At 67.5% G+C, this 25,769-nt stretch overlaps 1 protein-coding gene and 1 long non-coding RNA gene across 2 annotated transcripts; both read left to right on the plus strand.

Annotated features, from left to right (window-relative positions):
- Positions 1–11,454: 11,454 nt before the first annotated feature.
- On the plus strand, positions 11,455–11,929 carry LOC118695342 (uncharacterized). The gene is made up of 3 exons (XR_004981518.2): positions 11,455–11,629; positions 11,732–11,773; positions 11,854–11,929. It is a non-coding gene; the product is annotated as an uncharacterized LOC118695342 (long non-coding RNA).
- A 17-nt stretch (positions 11,930–11,946) lies between these two features.
- On the plus strand, positions 11,947–25,224 carry LOC118695123 (uncharacterized). Its single transcript, XM_054517471.1, has 34 exons — positions 11,947–11,991; positions 12,246–12,359; positions 12,469–12,594; positions 12,677–12,768; positions 13,162–13,332; positions 13,646–13,794; positions 14,108–14,247; positions 14,616–14,704; positions 14,796–14,891; positions 15,218–15,359; positions 15,442–15,541; positions 15,677–16,002; positions 16,087–16,196; positions 16,299–16,437; positions 16,508–16,592; positions 17,111–17,338; positions 17,535–18,456; positions 19,102–19,858; positions 19,961–20,002; positions 20,083–20,220; positions 20,475–20,588; positions 20,668–20,823; positions 20,906–20,997; positions 21,751–21,921; positions 22,235–22,383; positions 22,735–22,874; positions 23,243–23,331; positions 23,422–23,517; positions 23,844–23,985; positions 24,068–24,167; positions 24,303–24,628; positions 24,714–24,823; positions 24,926–25,064; positions 25,135–25,224. Exons 1-34 carry the CDS (start codon positions 11,947–11,949, stop codon positions 25,222–25,224), a joined length of 5,925 nt encoding a protein of 1,974 aa, XP_054373446.1.
- Positions 25,225–25,769: the final 545 nt, after the last annotated feature.

A 25,769-nucleotide genomic window follows, 5' to 3' on the forward strand; every position in this document is an offset into this window, starting at 1 on the left:
GCACTCGGACACGGCGAGCCAACCGCCGTGCTGCTGGCCAGAGGGCTGGTGGCACCTGGGGCTGGCACTGCGGTGGCAGCCCCTCGGTGACAAACCTGCCGCCGGTGCCCGAACCTCGGGGGTGGCACGTTGGTGGCACCCCCTTGGTGACAAACCTGCAGCCGTCCCCAGTGACAGCGCCTCGGGGGTCGCCCCGTTGGTGGCACCCCCTTGGTGACAGCTCCGTCCCCGGTGCCAGCGCTCCGTGGCCATGCTGCGCTGCCACGTGGTCGCCGTCAACATTCCCGGGGCCACAGGCTTCGGTCCCGGTGTCCTGCTGTCCGTCTGCTTCCGGGGTACGGCGGGGTTGGGAACACTGCGGGGCGTGGGACACGCCATGGCATCGGGTGGCACTGGCCACGCAGCAAGGGCCACGCTCGCTGCCACATGTCCCCATCCTGAGGTGCCACCACCCCTCCTGTCCCACACAGGGGTCCCCAGGAGAACCCAGGTGGTGCCCGAGGAGCGCAGCCTCACCTGGAATGAGGTGAGGTGGCCCCAGGGTGGCCCGTGGTGGCACAGGGACATGGGGTCACCCCCCTGAGCCGTGTCACCCCCCTCAGGAGCTGGTGTGGCCGCTGGACACGTGTCCCCTGAGTGCCACGGACACGCTGGGCCTGCGCCTGCGGCGTGGGGACTGCCTGCTGCCCCAGGGGTGAGTGCCAGCCCCGGGGGGACACCCTGCGGCCACCCCCTCACCACGGCCACCCTCACCGTGTCCCCCACTCCCACAGGGACCTGGGTGCCACCACGGTGTCACTGGGCGAGCTGGCGGCCAACCCCAGGCTGCCGATGGCCGTCAGGGACATCCCGCTGCTGGACCACCGGGACCGGCCCACGGGGGTGAGCCCAGCCCCACCGCACCCCACAGCACCCCACAGCACCCCGGCGTGGCACTGTCCCCGTGTCCCTGTCCCTTTGCAGTGCACCGTCACCCTCCGCTGCTACCACGACCCGCACGGCGCGGCCGGGGATGTCCCTGTCACCACCGAGCACGGCCAGGTGGCCCTGGAGCCGCCGGGGGTGGCACCCGCGGACAGGAAAGAGGATTTCCAGGTAGGGCACCCACGGGCACGGCGACAGCCGGGGGGTGACGTCCCCTCATGGCCACAACGCCAGTGCCACCCCGCAGGTCCGGGTGAGGGTCATCAAGGGCCGCCAGCTGCGGGGCAATGCCATCAAACCCGTGGTGAGGGTGCAGATCGGGAAGCAGAACTTCCGCAGCCGCAGCCAGAGCGGGAACAACCCCTACTTCAACGAGGTGACACCGCGGAGGGGACACGGGCACCGCCACTGTCCCTCGGCCCGCCCTCACTGTCCCTTCTCTGGGCTCTAGGTGTTTTGCCAGGATTTCCATGTGACGCCGGAGCAGCTGGTGGCACAGCCCATCCAGATCCAGGTGGGACGGAGAGGTGGCACTGGGGGGACAGGGACATAGGGACACAGGGGCAGGGACACAAGGACACAGGGACAGCCGTGTCCCCTTCCCTGTCCCAGGTGCTCCGTTCACCAAACATCTGCACCAAACCCGTCATCGGCATCTTCGAGGTGAGGAGTGGGGAACTGGGGTTGGGAATGGGGATTGGGATTGGGAATGGGGGTTTGGGAATGGGGGATTGGAATGGGGGTTTGGGATTGGGGTTTGGGAATGGGGGATTGGGAATGGGGATTGACCATTGGGGATTGAGGTTTGGGAATGGAGTTTGGAATTGGGGATTTGGGAATGGGGCACTGGGGATGGGGATTTGGGAACGGGGCACTGGGAATTGGGGATTTGGGCATGGGGCACTGGGAGTGGGGATTTGGGAATGGGGCACTGGGAATGGGCTGTCAGAGCACTCTCACCCCCTTTGCCGTTCCCACAGCTCGATGTCGGCACCATCTACTCTGCCCCAGGTAACAACAGGGGTGGGGTGGCACGGGGTGGGTGGCACTAGGTGGCACACTTTGGGGTGACACACTTCGGGGTGACACATTTCGGGAGGTGTTTCTGGCAGGCCCCGGCCAGGGCTGAAACCTCATTTTGGGGGAGCACCGAGCGTTTTGGGGGGGTTTCGGGCGTGGCTCCGGTGCCACCGAGGAGGTGACGGCGGTGTCCCCGGCGGGGCAGGGCGCAGCCTGAGCGGGAAGTGGCTGAGCCTGCAGCACCCGCGGCACCGCGACGGCCGCTCGCAGGGCTTCCTGCAGGTCAGCCTGGTGGTGCGCCGCGCCGGGGAGCGCGCCCAGGTGAGCGCCCCGCCCTCCGCCGCGCCCCCAGATCCCTCCTGGAGGTCCCCAGGCTGTCACCTGCCCCCCTTTCCACCCCCAGGAGCAGGAGGTGCTGCCGGGGGATGAGGATGTGGAGGCCAACCTGCTGCGGCCACCGCCCTGCGCCACCACGCTGCAGATCCGCGTGTTCCGCGCCGAGGACCTGCCGCGGGGTGGGGACACCGGGGATTGGGGTGGGGACACCGGGGTGTGGGGTGGGGACACCGGGAATTGGGGTGGGGACACTGAGCATTGGGGTGGGGACATGGGGAATTGGGATGGAGACATCAGGGTTTGGAGTGGGAGCAGATTTGGGGATTCCCCCGCTCACCACAGGGTGGGGACACCGGGGATTTGGGGCGAAGGGTGGATTTGGGGACCCCCTGCTTGCCACAGGGTGGGGACACCGGGGATTTGGGGTGGGGGTGGGTTTAGGGACCCCCCTTCTCATCACAAGGTGGACATGGGGGAATTTGGGGCGAAGGGTGGATTTAGGGACCCCCCTGCTCCACACTGAGTGGTAACTCTGGGAATCTGGGGCGAAGGGTGGATTTGGGGACCCCCTGCTTGCCACAGGGTGGGAACCGGGGGGGGGTTTGGGGTGGGGATGGACTTGGGGACCCCCCAAAATCTCGCTGCTCACCATCCCTGTGCAGCGGAGCCAGCGCGGCCGTGCCTGGGCGGCTCCGCGGGCGCGCTGAAGGTGTCGGTGCGGGTCGGCTTTGCGGGCAGGACGGTGAGCGCCGGGCGGGGAATTGGGGGTGCCCGGGGCCCTGGGGGTGCCCGATCCTCCCGGGGGCTCACGGCTGTCCCCGCCGCAGCTCTGCACCCGCGCGGTGCCCGCCGATGCCAGCGCCGAGTGGAACGAGGCTTTGTTCTTCCCCCTGCGGGTGAGGAGCGGCCCCGGCCCCAAACAGGGGCACCCCAAAAAGGGGGACACCCCCATTTCCACAGCCACACTCGGCGCTGTTCTGTCCCCGCAGCTGCCCCCCATCTGTGACGAGATCCTGCTGGAAATCCTGCGTGGGTGAGAGGGGGACACCCCGCGGGTTTGGGGGACACCCCTCAGGGTTGGGGGACGTCTCTCAGGGTTGGGGGACATCCCCGGGATTGGGGGACTCCCCGCGGGTTTGGGGGGACATCCCCCGATTAGGGGACACTCCTCGGGGTTTGGGGACCCCCCCGCGTTCGGGGGACCCCTGACCGTGTCCCCCCAGGTCGTGCCGGAGCAAAGCCGTGGGCAGAGCCACCCTGAGGCTGTCCCAAATCTCCCGGGGTGCCGACGAGCTCGAGGGTGAGCGGGGCTGTCCCTTTTTGGGGTCCCCATGAGCCAGAGCCCACCCTGAACCCCCTTTTCTCTGCCCCCAGAGGGGACCCCCGGGTTCTTCCCCTCCTTCGGGCCCAGCTTCCTGCCCTTCTACGGCCCCCGGGCGGACGCTGCCAGGGTACGGAGCGGGGTTTGGGGGAAATGGGGTTTTTGGGGTGCATTGGGGCATCTGGGGGGAAAATCGGGAGTTATTGGGGCAAAGGAAGGATTTCTGAGGGCCATGGGATGTTTGGGGTGGGAGTGGGGCAGTGCAGGAGGAAACAGGGGGTTTGGAGGGGGAATGGGCTTGTCAGTGAGGGTTTGGGGAATGGGAAAGGGAATTTGGGATGTTTTCAAGGCCAGTGGGATTTTGGGGGTGAAATAAGATGGGGGAAACGGAGATTGGGGTGTAAATGGGATAGGGGAAACAGAGAATGGGGTGTAAATGGGATAGGGGAATGGAGAATGGGGCGAAAATGGGATGGGGGAAACAGAGAATGGGGCGAAAATGGGATGGGGGTAACAGAGAATGGGGCATTTAAGGGAAAACAGGAATTGTTGGGGCAGGACTTTAGGGGACAATGGGACATTTTGCACACCCCGGGCTCGTTCCCCAGCACTCGGGGCCGGTTTTCCGGGGCCGGCTGCTGCTGGAGCTCTGCACGCACATGGGGACCCCGCCCGGGCGCCAGCGCGACGCCGTGGCCGCCGTGGACGCCGAGCGGGCGCAGGTGGGGACGCGGGGACACCTCGGGGCCGCTGCCACCCGCGCCCCGCAGCGCCAGCTGAGCGCCCTTGGGCTTTCTCCTCGCCGCAGAGCCGCCTGCCCCGCTGCCCGCTGGGGCTCTGCGGCGTTTTCTACTCGGCCACCGCCGTGCCCGGCGGCCCCGGGGCGCTGAGCCTGGAGCTGGGCATGGGCAGCGCCGCGGCCGCCACCGCGCCCGCCCCGCCCGCCTTCGACGGTGAGCGGGGACACCCCGGGGTGTCGTTGTCACCTCCCCGCGGGTGGTGGCGCTTGGGAAGGGGGCGGTGGGACAGCGCGGGGGTGATTAGTTGCCGGGGTTGGTTAATTGGTGTAATTATTGGAGGGTTTGAGCCGCATGTGTGGGAGGTTTGGGGTTATTTAGGGGCTGATTTGGGGTGGTTTTGGGGGATTTTAGGGTGTTTGGGGATGTTTTGGGGGATTTTGGGGTTGATTCTGGGTTACTTTGGGGTGTTTTGGGACATTGCCAGGACGTCCTGGGCTGAGGTGATTTTAGGGTGTTTTGGGATGTTTTTTGTGTGATTTTGGGGTGATTTTGGGGTATTTTGGGGTGCTGCAAGGACACCCTGGGCTGAGGTAATTTTCGGGTGTTTTGGGGTGTTGAGGACATGGATTAGGTGGCGCTGGGAGGTGTCACCTATGGATTAGGGGACACTTTGGGAATCTCAGATGATCCCGTGACACCTCCTAGGAAGCCACCGCCGCCCCTCAGCAGCGTGGCCAGCTCTGTCCTGACCCCGGTTTTCCTGATTTTCCCGATTTTCCCGATTTTCCCGATTTTCCCGGGTTTAGGGAACCTCTACCACTACCTGCCGTGGTTTGGGGACAAACCAGTGGCCGCTGTCACCTCGCAGTGGGAGGACGCTGGGCACCGCTGGGACAGCCTGAACCTCCTGCGAGCGCTGTGCCACCACCTGGTGAGACCCCAAATCCGGGGGGGACCGACCCCAAATCCGGGTGGGACCGACCCCAAATCTGTGTGGGACTGATCCCAAATCCAGCTGGGAATGATCTCAAATCTGTGTGGGACTGATCCCAAATCCAGCTGGGAATGATCCCAAATCAGAGTGGGAATGATCCCAAATCTGGGTGGGACTGATCCCAAATCCAGCTGGGAATGATCCCAAATCTGGGTGGGACTGATCCCAAATCTGGGTGGGGATGATCCCAAATCTGGGTGGGATCAATCCCAAACCTGAATGGGAAAGGTTTGGGGTGGGATTGACCCCAAATCCCTTTGGGGACAGTTTAGGCTGTGACTGATCCCAAATCCAAACGGGAACAGTTTGGGGTGGCATCAATCCCAAACCCATGTGGGAACGGTTTGGGGTGGGATTGACCCCAAATCCCTTTGGGGACATTTTGGGGCCATTCCCAGGAGAGGAACCTGGCCAAGCTGCAGGGACGCCGCGAGGACACCACCAGGGACATCAGGACAAAGCTGCTGCGGGAGCTGGAGCAGGACTGCGAGTGAGAGATCCCAAATCCCAGCGCTGGGGTTTGGGGCTGGGGGGTCCCGAATCCGGGGGTGAAATGGGGCTGGCAGCGGGGGCTGGGGGGGATTTGGGACAATCTGGGACACTTTGGGGGACAGTGGAACATTCTGGAGGGCAGTTTGGGGTGGAAATGGGATGAGGGGGACTGAGGTGTTTGGGGTGGAAATGGGGTTTTTGGTGGGAGGATGGAGCGTTTGGCGGAAAACCAAGGAATTGTTGGGACAAAGAATTTTGGGGGTGAAACTGGGGATTTGGGGGTGATCCTTTAGGTTTTGGGGTCTTTTGGGATGATTTTGTGATGTTTTGGGGTGATTTTGGGCTGGTTTGGGCTGCCCTGGACTGGGATGTTTTTGGGGTGATTTAGGGTTGATTCTGGGATGTTTTGGGGGTAGTTTTGGGGTGATTTTGGGTTGATTCTGGGATGATTTTGGGGGTAATTTTGGGGTGATTTTGGGTTGATTCTGGGATGTTTTTTGGGGTGATTTTGGGGTGATTTTGGGATGTTTTGGGTGCTGCAGGGCCGCCCTGGGCTGGGGTGGTTTTGGGGTGATTCTGGGATGTTTTTGTGGTGATTTTGGGCTGTTCTGGGCCCTGCAGGGCCGCCCTGCAGTACCTGGAGGCACAGCCCGCTCTGACTGCCCTGGACCAGCAGCTCCGGAGCTGCCGGCGCCGCCTCCTGCAGCGGCTGCAGCGCGAGGCCAGGGCCGAGGCCCGGCACGGGGACACCCTGGGGACGACGGCCCAGGGGTGGCTGCGGCGCGTGGCCGCGCTGGCCGTGGAGGTGACACCGAAAACCCCAAAGGGGGACAAACCCCAGCCCCACCCTGCTGAGGTTGGGTGTGCCCAGGGTCCCTCTGGGGCGGTTCCTGTCCCCGTTCCGGTGCAGCTCTCAGCCCCGTCCCCGTGTCTCCCACAGCCCCAGGCCGGTGTCCCCGACGTGCAGCTGTGGCTGCTGCAGGGCCAGCTCCGGGTGGCCTCGGCCCGTGTCCCCGCCACCGATGTCCTGCACTCCCCGCACGGCCCCGGTGCCTGCGGCCGCCTCTGCGGGAGGATCCTCACCCTGTTCCTGGTGGGAGCTCCCGCTGTCCCCTGCTGTCCCTGCGTGTCCCCTGGTGTCCCCTGCTGTCCCTCCGTGTCCCCTTGGTGTCCCCTGCTGTCCCTCAGTGTCCCCTTGGTGTCCCCTGCTGTCCCTCCGTGTCCCCTGCTGTCCCTCCATGTCCCTTCCATGTCCCCTCTGTCCCTGCTCCACGTCCCCTCTCTATTCCCACCTCATCTCCTCCAGGTCCCTGCTCTGCGTCCCCCCCACGTCCCCACTCCGCACATCCCCACGTGTCCCTGCCCCTTGGTGACACTCTGCCACTCTCTGTGTCACACAGGGCTGCGGGGACAGCCAGGCCCAGGTGCGGGTGTGGCTGTGGCTGGGGCGAGTGGCCGAGAGTGGTGACCTGGCCCGGCTGCTCGGGGGGAGCCTGAGCTTCTACAGCGAGATGGTGGGGACAGCGTGGGGACAGGGGAGGGGACAGCACGGGGGCAGCGTGGGGAGAGTACAGGGGACAGCATGGGGACAGTGGGGATAGGGGTGGGGACAGTATGGGGACAGCATGGGGGACAGCACAGGGAGAATACAGGGGACAGCATGGGGGACAGGGGAGGGGACAGTGAGGACAGGGGAGGGGTCAGCACGGGGACAGTGGAAACAGAATGGGAGGGGACAGCACTGGGAAGGGACAGTGGGGAGGGGCCACCTGGGAGGGGCCAGCACCTGGGAGGGGCCAGCACCTGGGAGGGGACACCTGGGAGGGGCCAGCCCCCCACAGTGTCCCCAAGGCCGGGCACGGTGTCCCCGCAGTTCGAGAACCAGACGCGGCTGTTGGGGAAATGGGGGCCCCGGCGGCTCCTGGGGCCCCCCGCGTTCTCCGACAGCTCCGGCCGGGCCCTGCCCCCCCCGGAGGAGCTGCAGCCCCCCAAGGGCTGGCGCTGGGACGGGCCCTGGAGCGTGGAGCGGCCACGGCGGCGGTGAGCCCAGGGCACAGCCACCCCTGTCCCTGCGGGGAGCACGGTGACACCAGCCGTGTCCCCCGCTGTCCCCAGGGTGCAGGGAGCACGGGGACCCAGCCGTGTCCCCCGCTGTCCCCAGGGTGCTGGCACGGGCAGAGGGCGCAGGGACCGCAGTGCTGGAGGAGCTCTACGAGAACCAGAGCCGAGACCCCAGCGGGGGCTGGGCCAGCACGGCCAGCACGGACGCCGTGAGTGGGGGACAACGTGGGGACAGCGTGGGTGACACCAGAGTGTCACTGCTCAGCGCCCGCCTGGTTTTGCAGAAGGGAGTGGCGGTGCCACCGAAGGAAGAGGTGCCGTGTCCCCAGGGCTGGCACGTCACCAGTGACTGGCACGTGGACACGGAGGGGGCCGAGGATGAGGACGGTGAGTGGGGGGGTCCCGGTGGGCACAGCAGGGTGGGGGGGACACGGCTGGGGTGACAGGGATGGGGGTGACAGGGATGGATGGGGGTGACAGGGATGGGGGTGACAGGGATGGGGGTGACAGGGATGGGGGTGACAGGATGGGGGTGACAGGGACACGGTCACAGGGACACGGTGGCAGGGAAGGAGCTGAGCCCTGTGTGCAGGTTGGCAGTACGGGGTGGGCACGGAGGATGGCAGCCCCCCGGCAGCGTGGCACAGCAAGGGACAGCAGTGCCACACCCTGCGGCGCCGGCGCTGGCTCCGGGTCCGCCACAGGGACAGCGACAGCTGGACACAGGAGCGGGACACGGACACCTGCAGCACCCTGGTGACACACACGGGGACAGGGACGGGGCGCTGGGGAGGGAGGTGACAAAGAGGGGTGACAAGGATGGGGTGTGATGGGGATGAGGGTGACAGGACTGTTGTCCTCGTGTCACCCTGTCCCCTCCAGGACCCCGAGGAGCTGTGGGAGGACGAGGCCTGGCAGCCCGAGTGCTTCTGGGGCTGCGCCTTCCAGCCCAAGGTCCCGGCCGGCCCCCGGTGCCGCCGGCGGCGCTGGCAGCGCAGCCTCGTGCCCGCCGAGCCCGCGGCCGTGGCGCCGCTCTTCCTGCTCCGGGGAGCCCCGGTAGGAACGAGAGGGACCAGGGGGGAACGGGAGGTGTGGAGATGGAAGGGAGGGAAGAGGGAGGGATGGAGCCCTGTGGAGCGGGGCCATGGTGGGACAGGGGGACAGGGGGACAGCAGGGTCCCCCCAGCCCAGCCCTGTCCCCTCCTCACAGGACACCAACGAGCCGGCCCAGGACAGTCCAGAGGTGGCCCTGCAGCAGCCGCCCCCCTTCATCCTCTGCAGCTTCCAACGTGAGCCGGGGGGCCGGGAGGGACCGGGAGTGACCGGGGAGGGGTCGGGAGTGACCGGGGAGGGACCGGGGAGGGGTCAGGAGGTGTCGGGAGGGGCCGAGGAGGGACCGGGAGTGGCCGGGGAGGGACCGAGGAGGGGCCGGGGAGGGGTCAGGAGGTGTCGGGAGGGGCCGGGGGCTCGCAGCCCCCCCTGACCCCCGGCTGTCCCCAGGCCCCGGCCGCTTCCAGCTCCGCTGTTACATCTTCCAGGCGCTGGATCTGGCGCCCGGCAGCGCCAGGACCTCCATAGGTGCGATCCCCGCCCGCCCCTGGACGCCGCCCCGCCGGCAGCCCCGGCGCTGACGGTGTCGCTGTCCCCAGATGCCACCGCGCACGTGTCGTTCCTGTCCCTGAGCCAGCGCACGGGGACGGTGCAGGGAGCGCTGGACCCGCGATGGGAGCAGACGCTGCTGTTCCCCCGGGTGCCGCTGTTCGGGGACCCCCGAGGCGTCAGGAGGGACCCCCCGGCCGTGGTGGTGGAGGTGTGGGACCAGCGGGGACAGGTACGGGACACACCGGGCACGGGGGAGGGGAGGAGCATGGGAGCAAAGGAGGGGATGAGGAATGGGGGATCATGGATGGAAGGATGGAGGGAGGGAGGAGAGAGGGAAGGAGGGAAGGGTGGAAGCAGAGGGATGGATGGATGGATGGATGGATGGATGGATGGATGGATGGATGGATGGATGGATGGATGGATGGATGGATGGATGATGGATGGGACATGGATGGAGGGCTGGCAGGAGGGATGGAGGGACAGGGGCTCAGGGATGGAAGGACAGAGAAGTCAGGGATGGAGGGACAGAGGGTCAGAAATCAAGGGACAAGAGGATCAGGAATGGAAGGATGGAGGTGTCAGGGGTGGAAGGCTGGGGCTGTCAGGGATGGAAGGGTGGAGGTGTCAGGGATGGAAGGACAGGGATCAGGGATGGAAGGACAGGGATCAGGGATGGAAGGCTGGGGCTGTCAGGGACGGAGGGGCAGGGACACCCCCGGCTGGGCCAGCCCCTGCTCAGGCTCTCCTCGCAGGGCCCCGCGGTGCTCCTGGGCCGCTGCGTGTGCTCCCCGCGGGTCTGGCTGGACGCGGCGCTCCGGGAGCCGCCCCGGCTCCAGCCCCACCCGCTGCGGGGCCCGCGGGGCCCGGCCGGGGAGCTGCTGGCGGCCTTCGAGCTCCTGCAGGAGCCCGAGGTGAGGCGGTGACAGGGGTGACACGGGGGTGTCACAGAGGGAGGGCACCCAGGGCCGCGGTGGCATCGTCACGGTGTCCCCCCCTCACGGCAGGACGGGTCCCCGGCCCCGCTCAGCCCCCCGCCCCTGAGCAAGGACGGGTTCGGCATCCCCCCGGAGCTGCGGCCGCGCCTGCACAGGGTGGCGCTGGAGGTGGGAGCCACCTGCGGGAGGGGACAGCGCGGGGACAAGCGTGGGGCGGGAATGGGATGGGGATGGGGACAGGGATGGGGACGGGGATGGGACAGGGATAAAGGTGGGATGGGGACGAGACTGGAGATGCAACCTGGGCGTGGCAGAGGCTGCGGGCAGAGCTGAAGCTCATGGGGACAGGGACAGGGGCTGGAGAGAGGCCAGGGACAAGAACAGGAGCGAAGATGAGCGCGGGCACACAGGGGAGAAGGCAAAGCCAGCGCAGGGGAGGGGACAGGGGCACGGATGGGGACAGGAGAGGGGACAGCGACGCGGATGGGGACAGCACCTTGAGGCTGCCCCCGAGGGGAGCCCCCGGTGACAGGGGCCGCGTGTCCCGCCAGGTGCTGGCCTGGGGGCTGCGGGGGCTGCGCGGGGCCGTGCGGGAGCCGCGGCTGGAGCTGCAGTGGGGGGAGCAGAGCCTGTGGACCCCCCCGATCCAGGACACGGCCACCAACCCCAACTTCCCCAGCAACGCCTTCCTGCTCACCCTGGTGAGGGCGGGACGGGGGCGGGGGCGGGAGCGGGCCCGGCTGTGGCCGCGGTGACCGGGCTGTCCCCGCGCTGTCCCCGGGCTGTCCCCGCAGGCGCTGCCCGAGGAGGAGCGGTTCGTGCCGCCCATCCGCCTGCGGCTCTGGCACCGCGCGGGCCCCGAGCGGCGGCTGCTGCTGGGCCAGGCCAGCGTCAGGGAGCTGGGCCGGTACCGCTGCCCCCCGCCCCGCCAGGAGCCCGGCAATGGGTCTGAAACGCTTGTGTCAATGCCAGGTACTGCCCGTGCCATCCCTGCCCGTCCCTGGTGCCTCCTGTCCCATCCCTGCCTCACCCTTTGTATCCCCTGCCCCATCCCAGCTGTCCCCAGCCCGTCCCAGCTGTCCCCTCCCTCACCCCCCTGTCCCTCTGTCCCTCAGACGAGCTCCTCTCCGTGCCCGCCTCCTCCAGCCCCTGCAGACGTTGGTGTTCCCTGTTCCTGGCCATATCCCCAGCCAGGATGGCTCAGGTGAGTCCCCCTGGTCAGCTGGCACCAGCCCTGGCGCTGCTGGATGCTGGCACTGCCCAGCCCCGTGCCTCAGTTTCCCCAAGAGCCCTTTGCTCCCTGCAGGACCTGCTGGGCTACCTCAGGAACAAGCGGGCTGAGGACCAGGTGGGCACAGGAACGGGGACAGGTGGCACAGGAGACGCCACCAGGGCCACCTGTGCCCACCTGCTCCTGCTCCCCACCAGGATGAGGAAGATGAAGAAGAGGAGGATGAGAACGACGACGATGAGGAGGAGGAGGAGGAGGAGAGGGACTGGTGGAGCAAATTCTACGCGTCCATGGAGGACAAGGACCCCAAATCGCCCAACGGGGACAGACTGAAGGTGAGCCAGAGCCTGGGACCTGCCCTGGGATGGGGACAGGGACAGCTGGGGACAGGGACAGGATGAGAACAGGGAGGATGAGGGGAGTGGGTGAGGACAGGGAGGGGGATGAAGCTGAGGAAGACAAGGATGATGAAGCTGGGGAGGGGACAAGGATGAGGAGGGAATGGGGACAAGGATGAGGATGAGGAGGGAATGGGGACAAGGATGAAGGACGGGCCCGGGGCTGTCCCGAGCCTGGCCCTGCCCCGCAGATCTACGGCTGCGAGCTGGAGGCGGTGCCCGAGTTCCAGGGGCTGCAGGATTTCTGCCAGACGCTGCCCCTGTGCAAACCCGGCCGTGCCCCCGAGCCCGCGGGCAGCTTCAAGGTGGGTGAACCCCCCGTACCCCCGTGGGACAGCGCGGCGGCGGGGCGGGACCCCCGGAGGGCACCGGGGGCTCTCTCAGGGGCTATTCCGCATCTACCCCGTGCCCGAGGCCGCCGGAGCCGCCCCCGGCCCGCGCTGCTTCCAGCGGCTGCCGCCGCCCCAGCCGCAGCCGTGCCTGGTGCGCGTCTACATCGTGCGAGCCTTCGAGCTGTCCCCCCGCGATGTCACCGGGCTGGTGAGCACGGCGGGGATCCCGGGGCCGGGCGGGGCGGGGCGTGCCCGGTGTCACCGCCGTGTCCCCTCCGTGCCCCACCCAGAGCGATCCCTACGTGCGGGTGGCGCTGGGCAAGAGGACGCTGGGACAGCGGGACCAGTACGTGCCCAACACCCTGGAGCCCGTCTTCGGCAGGTGCGGCCGGGTGGCCCTGGTGGCGCTGTCACCTCCAGGGGGCACTGGGGGCGCCATTCCCAGCGCTGTTGTGCCACCAGATCCCGGTGCCATTCCCTGTCCCATTCCCTGTGCTGTCCCATTCCCTGTGTCCCCTCCTGTCCCACTCCCTGTCCTTCCGTGTCCCTGTGTCCCCTCCTGTCCCACTCCCTGTCCTGCCGTGTCCCTGTGTCCCCTCCTGTCCCACTCCCTGTCCTGCCATGTCCCTGTGTCCCCTCCTGTCCCACTCCCTGTCCTGCCATGTCCCCTCCTGTCCCACTCCCCGCCCTGCCATGTCCCATGTCCCCAGCTCCCCTGTCCCCGCGGGTCCCTGTCCCCGTGCCACCCCCGGGCTGATGACACCGCTGCCCCCAGGATGTTCGAGCTGACGGCCACCATCCCCCTGGAGAAGGACCTGCGGGTGACAATCATGGACCACGACAAGGTGCCACCAGACCAGGAGATCGGCAGCACCACCATCGACCTGGAGGACCGGCTGCTGTCCCACCACCGTGCCCACTGCGGGCTGCCCACCCTGTACCACACGTGAGAGGGGACACGGGGAGGGGACACAGAGTGCTGGGTAGGAACAGGGAGGGACACAGGGAGGGGACATGGGGGCACAGGAGGGGACACAGGGGCCTCGAGGGGGGACAGGAGGGAACATGGTGGGCACACGGGGGCACAGGAGGATGGCAGGGAGGGGGCACAGAGGGATTTGGGACACGAGGAGGGGCAGGGTGGGGGGCACAGGAGGGTTTGGGGGGCACAGGAGGATGGCACGGAGCGGGCACAGAGGGCCGGGGCGGGCACAGGGGTGACTGCCAGCAGAGCAGAGGTGCCACTGCCGTGTCCCCAGCGCGGGCCCCGCGTGCTGGCGGGACCAGCTGTGCCCCAGCCGGGCCCTGGAGCTCCTGGCGGCCGCGCGGGGGCTGCGCGGGCCCCGCTTCAGCCGCGGGGGCACCGCCCTGAGCCTGGGCGGGCAGCGCTTCCAGCTGAGCCACTTCGGTGAGGGCAGGGATGGGCGGGCTTGGGAGGGGATCTGATGGGGGTTTGGGGGTTCTGGGGGGTTTGGAAGGATGTGGGGAAAGTCTGGTGGGGGTTTGGGAGGTTCTGGGGAGGGTTTGGGGCGGGGGGGGTTGGAGGATCTGAGTGGGTCTGGGGTAATTTGGGGGTGTTGAGGGGAGTCTGGAGGGCTTTAGGGTAATTTGGGGGTCCGGGGGAGGATTTGGGGGATCTGGGGTGGGTCTGGGGTAGTTCGGGGGTGGTGGGGGGTCTGTGGGGTGGCTGTCGGGCGGGTGACAGTGGCTCGGTGTCACAGAGCGGGGCCGCCCCCCGCCCCGCCACGCCGGGGCCCCCCGGGAGCGCCTGGCCCTGCACGTGCTGAACCTGTGCGGGCTCGTCCCGGAGCACCTGGAGACCCGCGGGCTGCAGAGCCGCGCCCGGCCCGGCCTGGAGCAGGTGACAGCGGCACCGGGCTGGGGGTGACAGTGACACCTGGCGGGGAGGGGTGGTGGTGACACCGGGGTGACAGAGAACGTGGGGATGGGGACATTGTGGTGACAGGGACACTGGAGGTGGGGACACTGGGGTGGCAGGGACACTGGAGGTGGGGACACCGCGGGGACAGAGACACTGGGGATGGGGACATTGTGGTGACGGGGACATTGGGGTGGGTGCCAGGGACCCCAGGAGTGGGTGAATGGGCAGGGGGGGTGGCAAGGGCAGGTGCTGGGGGGACAAAGGGACGCCGTGGTGATGAGGAGCCTGGGACCGTGGGGACGCTTGGGGACACTTGTGCCGGTGCCAGCCCATCCCGGTGTCCCCAGGGCAAGGTGCAGATGTGGGTGGACATTTTCCCCACCAGCCTCGGCCCCCCCGGGCCCCCTGTGAACATCGACCCCCGCAAGGCCGAGGGGTGAGTGGGGGACAGGAGAGCCCCGTGGGGACAGGGCCAGCCCGGGGGGAAGGTGACAAAGGTGACAGACCCGTCCCTGTCCCCTCCCGAGGTACGAGCTGCGCTGCGTGGTGTGGAACGTGCGGGACACGGAGCCCGGGGACGTCAACCTGCTGGGCCAGCGCATGAGTGACATCTACGTGTCCGGGTGTGTCCCCATCGTGTCCCCTGTCACCCCCCAGCTTCTGTCCTGCTCACCCCAGAGCCCCTGGCAGCTCCTTTGTCACCGCAGGGTCCCCATCCCCAGGGTCCCTGTCACGCCAGGGTGTCCCTATTCATGTGGGCACAGGGGTGACAGCGGTGTCCCCTCTGGGGTGGCATGGATGGCTGGAGTGGCACAGGGGTGACAGCAGCGTCCCCTGGGCGGTGACACACGGGTGACAGTGCTGTCCCCGCAGGCGGCTGGGATGGGTGCAGAGGTGACCTCAGTGTCCCCTGGGCAGTGACACACGGGTGACAGTGCCGTCCCCGCAGGTGGCTGGACGGGCTCCCCGAGCAGCGGCAGCACACCGACATCCACTATCGCTCCCTGGACGGCCGCGGCGCCTTCAACTGGCGCTTCGTGTTCCCCTTCGAGTTCCTGGCGGCTGAGAAGCTCTGCGCCATCCGCCGCAAGGTCAGAGACAGGGGACAGCGAGGGGACACAGCCCGGGGACACGGCCTGGGGACATGTGGGACCTTGCCGTGTCCCCGGGCAGGAGCACGTGTGGAGTTTGGACGAGACCCTGCTGAAGGTGCCACCCAAGCTCATCCTGCAGGTGTGGGACAATGACAAGTTCAAGGCGGACGATCTGCTGGGTGAGAGCCCGTGTCACCACTGCGGGGACACCTCAGGGGACAGGGGACAGGGAGCACCCATTGGTGATAAGGAGCTCCCACTGGTGACAGGGAGCTCCCGCCGGTGACGGAGCCATCCCCTGGCCTGTCCCGCAGGGATCCTGGAGCTGGAGCTGACGCGGCTGCCCCGCCCGGCCCGCAGCGCCCGCCTGTGCCGGGCCTCGCCGTCGGACCTGCCCTGGTTCTCCTGGCCCTGGCTCTCCCTGCCGCGGTTCATCCGGGCCCGGCTCTCCCGGGCCTGCCTCTCCCTGGCCCGGCTCTCCCGGGTCTGGCAGCCCCTGGCCCGGCTCTCCCGGCGCCTCTCCCGGCGCTGGTTCCGCTCCCCGGTGCTGCAGCGCCCGTCCCTGAACCTGTTCCGCAGGAGGAGGGCGCGGGGCTGGTGGCCCTGCACCATGCACGAGGACGGCGGCCAGCGCCTCTCGGTAGGCTGGGGACAGGTTGGGGACATCCCCACGGGGCTGGGGGACAGCGGGGACAGATCCAACCGCCCACCCCGGGCCCCGCAGGGGAAGCTGGAGCTGAGCCTGGAGCTGCTGTCGGCGCAGGAGGCCGAGGAGCGGCCGGTGGGGAAGGGCCGGGAGGAGCCCAACAAGCACCCGACCCTGCCCGAGCCCAGGTGAGCCGGGGACAGCAGGAGGGGACAGGGGACAGGCGGTGGCTGAGCCCGGTGTCCCCACAGGCAGGGGACAGGCGGTGGCTGAGCCCGGTGTCCCTGCAGGCGCCCCAAGTCCTCGTTCCTGTGGCTGCGCTCCCCACTGAAGCTCGTCCGCTACGGCGTCCACTGGCGCTACCTGCTGTGGCTCGGGCTGGGGCTGGCGGCGCTCCTGCTGCTCCTGCTGCTCCATTCCTTCTTCCCGGTCAGGACTGCCCCACGAACACCCCTCTGTCACCCCTGAACGCGGCCTGAGTCCCTGTGTCCCCCTGCAGAGCACCCTCAAGGTGAAGGTGGCTGACCCGCGCCTGCTCCTGCCGGCCAAGGAGCTGCCGGCCACGAAGCATCCCCGGACACAGCGCTGAGGAGGAGCCGCCCGGGTCCCCGATTTCCTGGCTCTGAACCCCCTCCCGAGCTGCTCTGGATGTCCTCGGTGGATTCTCCAGCCAGGAGGAGATTGCCCCGTCCAGAGCGCCGTGGGAGCTGAACATCCGCGTTCCCTCCTGAACAAAGCCCTGTCCGAGCAGCACCGGAGCATCGTCCCCGTCTCTGGCGGCACGGGGGGGGTACGGACACCCTAAGCCCAGCCCCGATCCCAAATTCAGCCCCACCCCAGTCCCAGGTTCAGCTCCCGCTCCCAAACTCGGCCCCAATTCCTGCCCTAACCCCAACAGCGTCATCAGCCCCGGTCCCCCGGGTGGGACGGGGACACCCCCGGGGAGTGCGGCTGGGAGGGAGGGAGGGGGGAGCGGCGCCGGCCCCTCTGCGCCCGGTCCCGGATCGCGGCGGGATGTGGAGGGGAGAGCCAGCCACGCTCCCTGACCGCGGGGCCCGGCCGGGGCATCCCCCGGGGGGCTACGGACAATGGATCCCGACAGAGCATCCCCCCGAGGCAACGACTACGATCACCGAGGCACTGACAACGGCCACCGGCAGCCATGCCCGCTCCGCGCCGGAGCCCCGGGGCCGCCCCTGCCCCGCAGCGCCGCGACCGGCCCGGGCCGGGGGAAGACCGGACACCGACCGGAGCATCCCCCGGGCCGAGGAGGGCGGAGATGCCCCAGACCCGGCCCCGGCCCTGCCCCGGTGCGAGGCGAACGCTTTCGGTGACGGGGCCCGGTGCGCCCAGGCCCCGCCCCTCCCGGAACCCTCTCAGCCAATCGCATCCCTCCGTCCCGCTCCAGCCCCGCCCCTCATTATTTCCCAACAAAGCAAACCGCTCCATGCCCCGCCCCTCATTGTTGCCACTCGGCTCCCATTGGCTGCGGCCGAGAGGGCGGGGCTAAGCCTGCGTATATAAAGCGGCGGCGGGGGCTACGGGCTCAGTTCGGTTCCAGCGGCGGCAGCGGAGCGGGACGGGAGGAGCAGAACATTCAACAGCGGAGCAGGACATTCAACAGCGGAGCAGAACATTCAACAGCGGAGCAGAACATTCAACAGCGGAGCAGGACATTCAACAGCGGAGCAGGACATTCAACAGCGGAGCAGAACATTCAACAGCGGAGCAGGACATTCAACAGCGGAGCAGAACATTCAACAGCGGAGCAGGACATTCAACAGCGGAGCAGGACATTCAACAGCGGAGCAGGACATTCAACAGCGGAGCAGAACATTCAACAGCGGAGCAGAACTTTCAACAGCGGAGCAGGACATTCAACAGCGGAGCAGAGCATTCAACAGCGGAGCAGAACTTTCAACAGCGGAGCAGGACATTCAACAGCGGAGCAGAACATTCAACAGCGGAGCAGAACATTCAGCAGCGGAGCAGAACATTCAACAGCGGAGCAGAACATTCAACAGCGGAGCAGGACATTCAACAGCGGAGCAGAACATTCAACAGCGGAGCAGAACTTTCAACAGCGGAGCAGAACATTCAACAGCGGAGCAGAACATTCAACAGCGGAGCGCCGGCCGAGCCCTCGGAACCACCAGCCCCGGAGCGCCGGCACCGCCCGCGTCCTCGGTGCCGCCAGCCCGGAGCCCGACACGGGGGGGTCGTTGGGGGAGGGTTGGGAGGGATGGGGATCCGCCGATGCGCCGCTTGTCGCCGTCCTTGTGTCTTTTCTCGCCGCCGCCTTCTCGGTACCGGCCCCTCCGAACGGGAGCGGGACCGGCACCGCCCCCCCGGCTCAGCAAAGGTAAGGAGCGAGACCCGCCGGGGCACCGAGGGACCACGCCGGGCTCCCCGATCGGGGGCCACGGCCACCGCCCCGGCCTGCCCAAGGTAAGGGGATGGAGAACACGGCGCCCCCAAATTGGGGGTTCGGACACCAACCCCGGCTCGGCAAAGGTAAGGCCAGGCAACCCGGGGCACCGAGGGACCACGCTGGGCCCCCCCAAACCGGAGGGGTTTGGCCACCGCCCCGGCCTGCCAAAGGTAAGGGACAAAAAAAAATTGGCAAAAAAAAATTGGCGAAAAAAAATTGGCGAAATAAAATTGGCAAAATAAAATTGGCAAAAAAAAATTGGCAAAAAAAAATTGGCAAAAAAAAATTTGGCAAAATAAAATTGGCAAAATAAAATTGGCAAAATAAAATTGGCAAAAAAAAAATTGGCAAAAAAAAAATTGGCAAAAAAAAAATTGGCAAAATAAAATTGGCAAAAATCCCATGAAGTGCTGTGGCTGATCTCTGCTGGCTCCATGCGTCGCTCACCACCCGCACAAATCACAAAGCTCCCCCCCAAAAGTGGGGCTGGGACCCCCAGAGACCTCTCCCCATGGGCCTGGGGCCCTCAAAGACCCCTCCCCATAAACCCAAGCACCCCAGAAATGGGGCTGGAACCACCGGAAATAATAATAATAGTAATGTTAATAGTAATACTAATAGTAATAAATAATAATAACCATTCCCCAGGATTGAGCACACAGCACAGGGTGGGGTTCACGCCCAGGGGGGCAGCCCTGGGCCCCTCCTGGAGCTCTTTATTCACCGTGGCAGGCTCAGCCCTTGGGGGCCGAGGTGAAGATGCGCAGGCCGTGCATGTGCTTGATCTCCTCGCTCAGCGCCTGTGGGGCAAGCGCAGCTCAGGGGCTGCCCTGGCCTTGGAGCGGCCTCAGCCACAGCCACGGGTGCAACCTGAACCCCAGAGCCAGGGCGGCACCCTCAGCCGGCACCCACAGCCAGGGGTGCAGCCTCAGCCCCATGTCCAGGGGTGCTGCAGCCTCAGCCCCATGGGTTCCCTCTCCCCCATTCCCTGTTCCCTCTCCCACATCCCTTCTCCCCCATTCTCCCCCATTCCCTCTCCCTTCCCCTCTTCCCCCTCTCCTCATTCCCTCTCTCCCCAGTTCCCTCACCCCCATCCCCTCTCTCCATCCTCTTTCCCCCATTCCCTCTCCCTGTTCCCCTCCTTCTCCCCATTCCCTCTCCCCTATTCCAGCTGTTCCCTTTCCCTCTCTCCCCATTCCCTCTTTCCCATTCTCTCCCATCCCCTCTGTCCCATCCCTGCCTCACCCTTTGTATCCCCTGCCCCATCCCAGCTGTCCCCAGCCCGTCCCAGCTGTCCCCTCCCTCACCCCCCTGTCCCTCTGTCCCTCAGACGAGCTCCTCTCCGTGCCCGCCTCCTCCAGCCCCTGCAGACGTTGGTGTTCCCTGTTCCTGGCCATATCCCCAGCCAGGATGGCTCAGGTGAGTCCCCCTGGTCAGCTGGCACCAGCCCTGGCGCTGCTGGATGCTGGCACTGCCCAGCCCCGTGCCTCAGTTTCCCCAAGAGCCCTTTGCTCCCTGCAGGACCTGCTGGGCTACCTCAGGAACAAGCGGGCTGAGGACCAGGTGGGCACAGGAACGGGGACAGGTGGCACAGGAGACACCACCAGGGCCACCTGTGCCCACCTGCTCCTGCTCCCCACCAGGATGAGGAAGATGAAGAAGAGGAGGATGAGAACGACGACGATGAGGAGGAGGAGGAGGAGGAGAGGGACTGGTGGAGCAAATTCTACGCGTCCATGGAGGACAAGGACCCCAAATCCCCCAACGGGGACAGACTGAAGGTGAGCCAGAGCCTGGGACCTGCCCTGGGATGGGGACAGGGACAGCTGGGGACAGGGACAGGATGAGAACAGGGAGGATGAGGGGAGTGGGTGAGGACAGGGAGGGGGATGAAGCTGAGGAGGACAAGGATGATGAAGCTGGGGAGGGGACAAGGATGAGGAGGGAATGGGGACAAGGATGAGGATGAGGAGGGAATGGGGACAAGGATGACGGACGGGCCCGGGGCTGTCCCGAGCCTGGCCCTGCCCCGCAGATCTACGGCTGCGAGCTGGAGGCGGTGCCCGAGTTCCAGGGGCTGCAGGATTTCTGCCAGACGCTGCCCCTGTGCAAACCCGGCCGTGCCCCCGAGCCCGCGGGCAGCTTCAAGGTGGGTGAACCCCCCGTGCCCCCGTGGGACCCCGCGGCGGCGGGGCGGGACCCCCGGAGGGCACCGGGGGCTCTCTCAGGGGCTGTTCCGCATCTACCCCGTGCCCGAGGCCGCCGGAGCCGCCCCCGGCCCGCGCTGCTTCCAGCGGCTGCCGCCGCCCCAGCCGCAGCCGTGCCTGGTGCGCGTCTACATCGTGCGAGCCTTCGAGCTGTCCCCCCGCGATGTCACCGGGCTGGTGAGCACGGCGGGGACCCCGGGGCCGGGCGGGGCGGGGCGTGCCCGGTGTCACCGCCGTGTCCCCTCCGTGCCCCACCCAGAGCGATCCCTACGTGCGGGTGGCGCTGGGCAAGAGGACGCTGGGACAGCGGGACCAGTACGTGCCCAACACCCTGGAGCCCGTCTTCGGCAGGTGCGGCCGGGTGGCCCTGGTGGCGCTGTCACCTCCAGGGGGCACTGGGGGCGCCATTCCCAGCGCTGTTGTGCCACCAGATCCCGGTGCCATTCCCTGTCCCATTCCCTGTGCTGTCCCATTCCCTGTGCCACCAGCTGTCCCACTCCCTGTCCTGCCATGTCCCTGTGTCCCCTCCTGTCCCACTCCCTGTCCTGCCATGTCCCTGTGTCCCCTCCTGTCCCACTCCCTGTCCTGCCATGTCCCTGTGTCCCCTCCTGTCCCATTCCCTGCCTTGCCGTGTCCCTGTGTCCCCTCCTGTCCCATTCCCTGTCCTGCCATGTCCCTGTGTCCCCTCCTGTCCCACTCCCTGTCCTGCCATGTCCCTGTGTCCCCTCCTGTCCCACTCCCTGTCCTGCCATGTCCCTGTGTCCCCTCCTGTCCCATTCCCTGCCTTGCCGTGTCCCTGTGTCCCCTCCTGTCCCATTCCCTGTCCTGCCATGTCCCTGTGTCCCCTCCTGTCCCACTCCCTGTCCTGCCATGTCCCTGTGTCCCCTCCTGTCCCACTCCCTGTCCTGCCATGTCCCTGTGTCCCCTCCTGTCCCACTCCCTGTCCTGCCGTGTCCCTGTGTCCCCTCCTGTCCCACTCCCTGTCCTGCCGTGTCCCCTCCTGTCCCACTCCCCGCCCTGCCATGTCCCATGTCCCCAGCTCCCCTGTCCCCGCGGGTCCCTGTCCCCGTGCCACCCCCGGGCTGATGACACCGCTGCCCCCAGGATGTTCGAGCTGACGGCCACCATCCCCCTGGAGAAGGACCTGCGGGTGACAATCATGGACCACGACAAGGTGCCACCAGACCAGGAGATCGGCAGCACCACCATCGACCTGGAGGACCGGCTGCTGTCCCACCACCGTGCCCACTGCGGGCTGCCCACCCTGTACCACACGTGAGAGGGGACACGGGGAGGGGACACAGAGTGCTGGGTAGGAACAGGGAGGGACACAGGGAGGGGACATGGGGGCACAGGAGGGGACACAGGGGCCTCGAGGGGGGACAGGAGGGAACATGGTGGGCACACGGGGGCACAGGAGGATGGCAGGGAGGGGGCACAGAGGGATTTGGGACACGAGGAGGGGCAGGATGGGGGGCACAGGAGGGTTTGGGGGGCACAGGAGGATGGCACGGAGCGGGCACAGAGGGCCGGGGCGGGCACAGGGGTGACTGCCAGCAGAGCAGAGGTGCCACTGCCGTGTCCCCAGCGCGGGCCCCGCGTGCTGGCGGGACCAGCTGTGCCCCAGCCGGGCCCTGGAGCTCCTGGCGGCCGCGCGGGGGCTGCGCGGGCCCCGCTTCAGCCGCGGGGGCACCGCCCTGAGCCTGGGCGGGCAGCGCTTCCAGCTGAGCCACTTCGGTGAGGGCAGGGATGGGCGGGCTTGGGAGGGGCTGGGGGGGTTTGGGGGGGGATCTGATGGGGGTTTGGGGGTTCTGGGGGGTTTGGAAGGATGTGGGGAAAGTCTGGTGGGGGTTTGGGAGGTTCTGGGGAGGGTTTGGGGCGGGGGGGGTTGGGGGATCTGAGTGGGTCTGGGGTGTCTGGGGTAATTTGGGGGTGTTGGGGGGATCTGGGGGAGTCTGGAGGGCTTTAGGGTAATTTGGGGGTCCGGGGGAGGATTTGGGGGATCTGGGGTGGGTCTGGGGTAGTTCGGGGGTGGTGGGGGGTCTGTGGGGTGGCTGTCGGGCGGGTGACAGTGGCTCGGTGTCACAGAGCGGGGCCGCCCCCCGCCCCGCCACGCCGGGGCCCCCCGGGAGCGCCTGGCCCTGCACGTGCTGAACCTGTGCGGGCTCGTCCCGGAGCACCTGGAGACCCGCGGGCTGCAGAGCCGCGCCCGGCCCGGCCTGGAGCAGGTGACAGCGACACCGGGCTGGGGGTGACAGTGACACCTGGCGGGGAGGGGTGGTGGTGACACCGGGGTGACAGAGAACGTGGGGATGGGGACATTGTGGTGACAGGGACACTGGAGGTGGGGACACTGGGGTGGCAGGGACACTGGAGGTGGGGACACCGTGGGGACAGAGACACTGGGGATGGGGACATTGTGGTGACGGGGACATTGGGGTGGGTGCCAGGGACCCCAGGAGTGGGTGAATGGGCAGGGGGGGTGGCAAGGGCAGGTGCTGGGGGGACAAAGGGACGCCGTGGTGATGAGGAGCCTGGGACCGTGGGGACGCTTGGGGACACTTGTGCCGGTGCCAGCCCATCCCGGTGTCCCCAGGGCAAGGTGCAGATGTGGGTGGACATTTTCCCCACCAGCCTCGGCCCCCCCGGGCCCCCCGTGAACATCGACCCCCGCAAGGCCGAGGGGTGAGTGGGGGACAGGAGAGCCCCGTGGGGACAGGGCCAGCCCGGGGGAAGGTGACAAAGGTGACAGACCCGTCCCTGTCCCCTCCCGAGGTACGAGCTGCGCTGCGTGGTGTGGAACGTGCGGGACATGGAGCCCGGGGACGTCAACCTGCTGGGCCAGCGCATGAGTGACATCTACGTGTCCGGGTGTGTCCCCATCGTGTCCCCTGTCACCCCCCAGCTTCTGTCCTGCTCACCCCAGAGCCCCTGGCATCTCCTTTGTCACCGCAGGGTCCCCATCCCCAGGGTCCCTGTCACGCCAGGGTGTCCCTATTCATGTGGGCACAGGGGTGACAGCGGTGTCCCCTCTGGGGTGGCATGGATGGCTGGAGTGGCACAGGGGTGACAGCAGCGTCCCCTGGGCGGTGACACACGGGTGACAGTGCTGTCCCCGCAGGTGGCTGGGATGGGTGCAGAGGTGACCTCAGTGTCCCCTGGGCAGTGACACACGGGTGACAGTGCTGTCCCCGCAGGTGGCTGGACGGGCTCCCCGAGCAGCGGCAGCACACCGACATCCACTATCGCTCCCTGGACGGCCGCGGCGCCTTCAACTGGCGCTTCGTGTTCCCCTTCGAGTTCCTGGCGGCTGAGAAGCTCTGCGCCATCCGCCGCAAGGTCAGAGACAGGGGACAGCGAGGGGACGCAGCCCGGGGACACGGCCTGGGGACATGTGGGACCTTGCCGTGTCCCCGGGCAGGAGCACGTGTGGAGTTTGGACGAGACCCTGCTGAAGGTGCCGCCCAAGCTCATCCTGCAGGTGTGGGACAATGACAAGTTCAAGGCGGACGATCTGCTGGGTGAGAGCCCGTGTCACCACTGCGGGGACACCTCAGGGGACAGGGGACAGGGAGCACCCATTGGTGATAAGGAGCTCCCACTGGTGACAGGGAGCTCCCGCCGGTGACGGAGCCATCCCCTGGCCTGTCCCGCAGGGATCCTGGAGCTGGAGCTGACGCGGCTGCCCCGCCCGGCCCGCAGCGCCCGCCTGTGCCGGGCCTCGCCGTCGGACCTGCCCTGGTTCTCCTGGCCCTGGCTCTCCCTGCCGCGGTTCATCCGGGCCCGGCTCTCCCGGGCCTGCCTCTCCCTGGCCCGGCTCTCCCGGGTCTGGCAGCCCCTGGCCCGGCTCTCCCGGCGCCTCTCCCGGCGCTGGTTCCGCTCCCCGGCGCTGCAGCGCCCGTCCCTGAACCTGTTCCGCAAGAGGAGGGCGCGGGGCTGGTGGCCCTGCACCATGCACGAGGACGGCGGCCAGCGCCTCTCGGTAGGCTGGGGACAGGTTGGGGACATCCCCACGGGGCTGGGGGACAGCGGGGACAGATCCAACCGCCCCCCCCCGGGCCCCGCAGGGGAAGCTGGAGCTGAGCCTGGAGCTGCTGTCGGCGCAGGAGGCCGAGGAGCGGCCGGTGGGGAAGGGCCGGGAGGAGCCCAACAAGCACCCGACCCTGCCCGAGCCCAGGTGAGCCGGGGAGAGCAGGAGGGGACAGGAGACAGGCGGTGGCTGAGCCCGGTGTCCCCACAGGCAGGGGACAGGCGGTGGCTGAGCCCGGTGTCCCTGCAGGCGCCCCAAGTCCTCGTTCCTGTGGCTGCGCTCCCCACTGAAGCTCGTCCGCTACGGCGTCCACTGGCGCTACCTGCTGTGGCTCGGGCTGGGGCTGGCGGCGCTCCTGCTGCTCCTGCTGCTCCATTCCTTCTTCCCGGTCAGGACTGCCCCACGAACACCCCTCTGTCACCCCTGAACGCGGCCTGAGTCCCTGTGTCCCCCTGCAGAGCACCCTCAAGGTGAAGGTGGCTGACCCGCGCCTGCTCCTGCCCGCCAAGGAGCTGCTGGCCACGAAGCATCCCCGGACACAGCGCTGAGGAGGAACCGCCCAGGTCCCCGATTTCCTGGCTCTGAACCCCCTCCCGAGCTGCTCTGGATGTCCTCGGTGGATTCTCCAGCCAGGAGGAGATTGCCCCGTCCAGAGCGCCGTGGGAGCTGAACATCCGCGTTCCCTCCTGAACAAAGCCCTGTCCGAGCAGCACCGGAGCATCGTCCCCGTCTCTGGCGGCACGGGGGGGGTACGGACACCCTAAGCCCAGCCCCGATCCCAGGTTCAGCTCCAGCTCCCAAACTCGGCCCCAATTCCTGCCCTAACCCCAACAGCGTCATCAGCCCCGGTCCCCCGGGTGGGACGGGGACACCCCCGGGGAGTGCGGCTGGGAGGGAGGGAGGGGGGAGCGGCGCCGGCCCCTCTGCGCCCGGTCCCGGATCGCGGCGGGATGTGGAGGGGAGAGCCAGCCACGCTCCCTGACCGCGGGGCCCGGCCGGGGCATCCCCCGGGGGGCTACGGACAATGGATCCCGACAGAGCATCCCCCCGAGGCAACGACTACGGACACCGAGACAACGACTACGATCACCGA

Source organism: Molothrus ater, chromosome 28, assembly GCF_012460135.2.
Source record: "Molothrus ater isolate BHLD 08-10-18 breed brown headed cowbird chromosome 28, BPBGC_Mater_1.1, whole genome shotgun sequence".
In the NCBI taxonomy this organism is placed as follows: Eukaryota; Metazoa; Chordata; class Aves; order Passeriformes; family Icteridae; genus Molothrus; species Molothrus ater.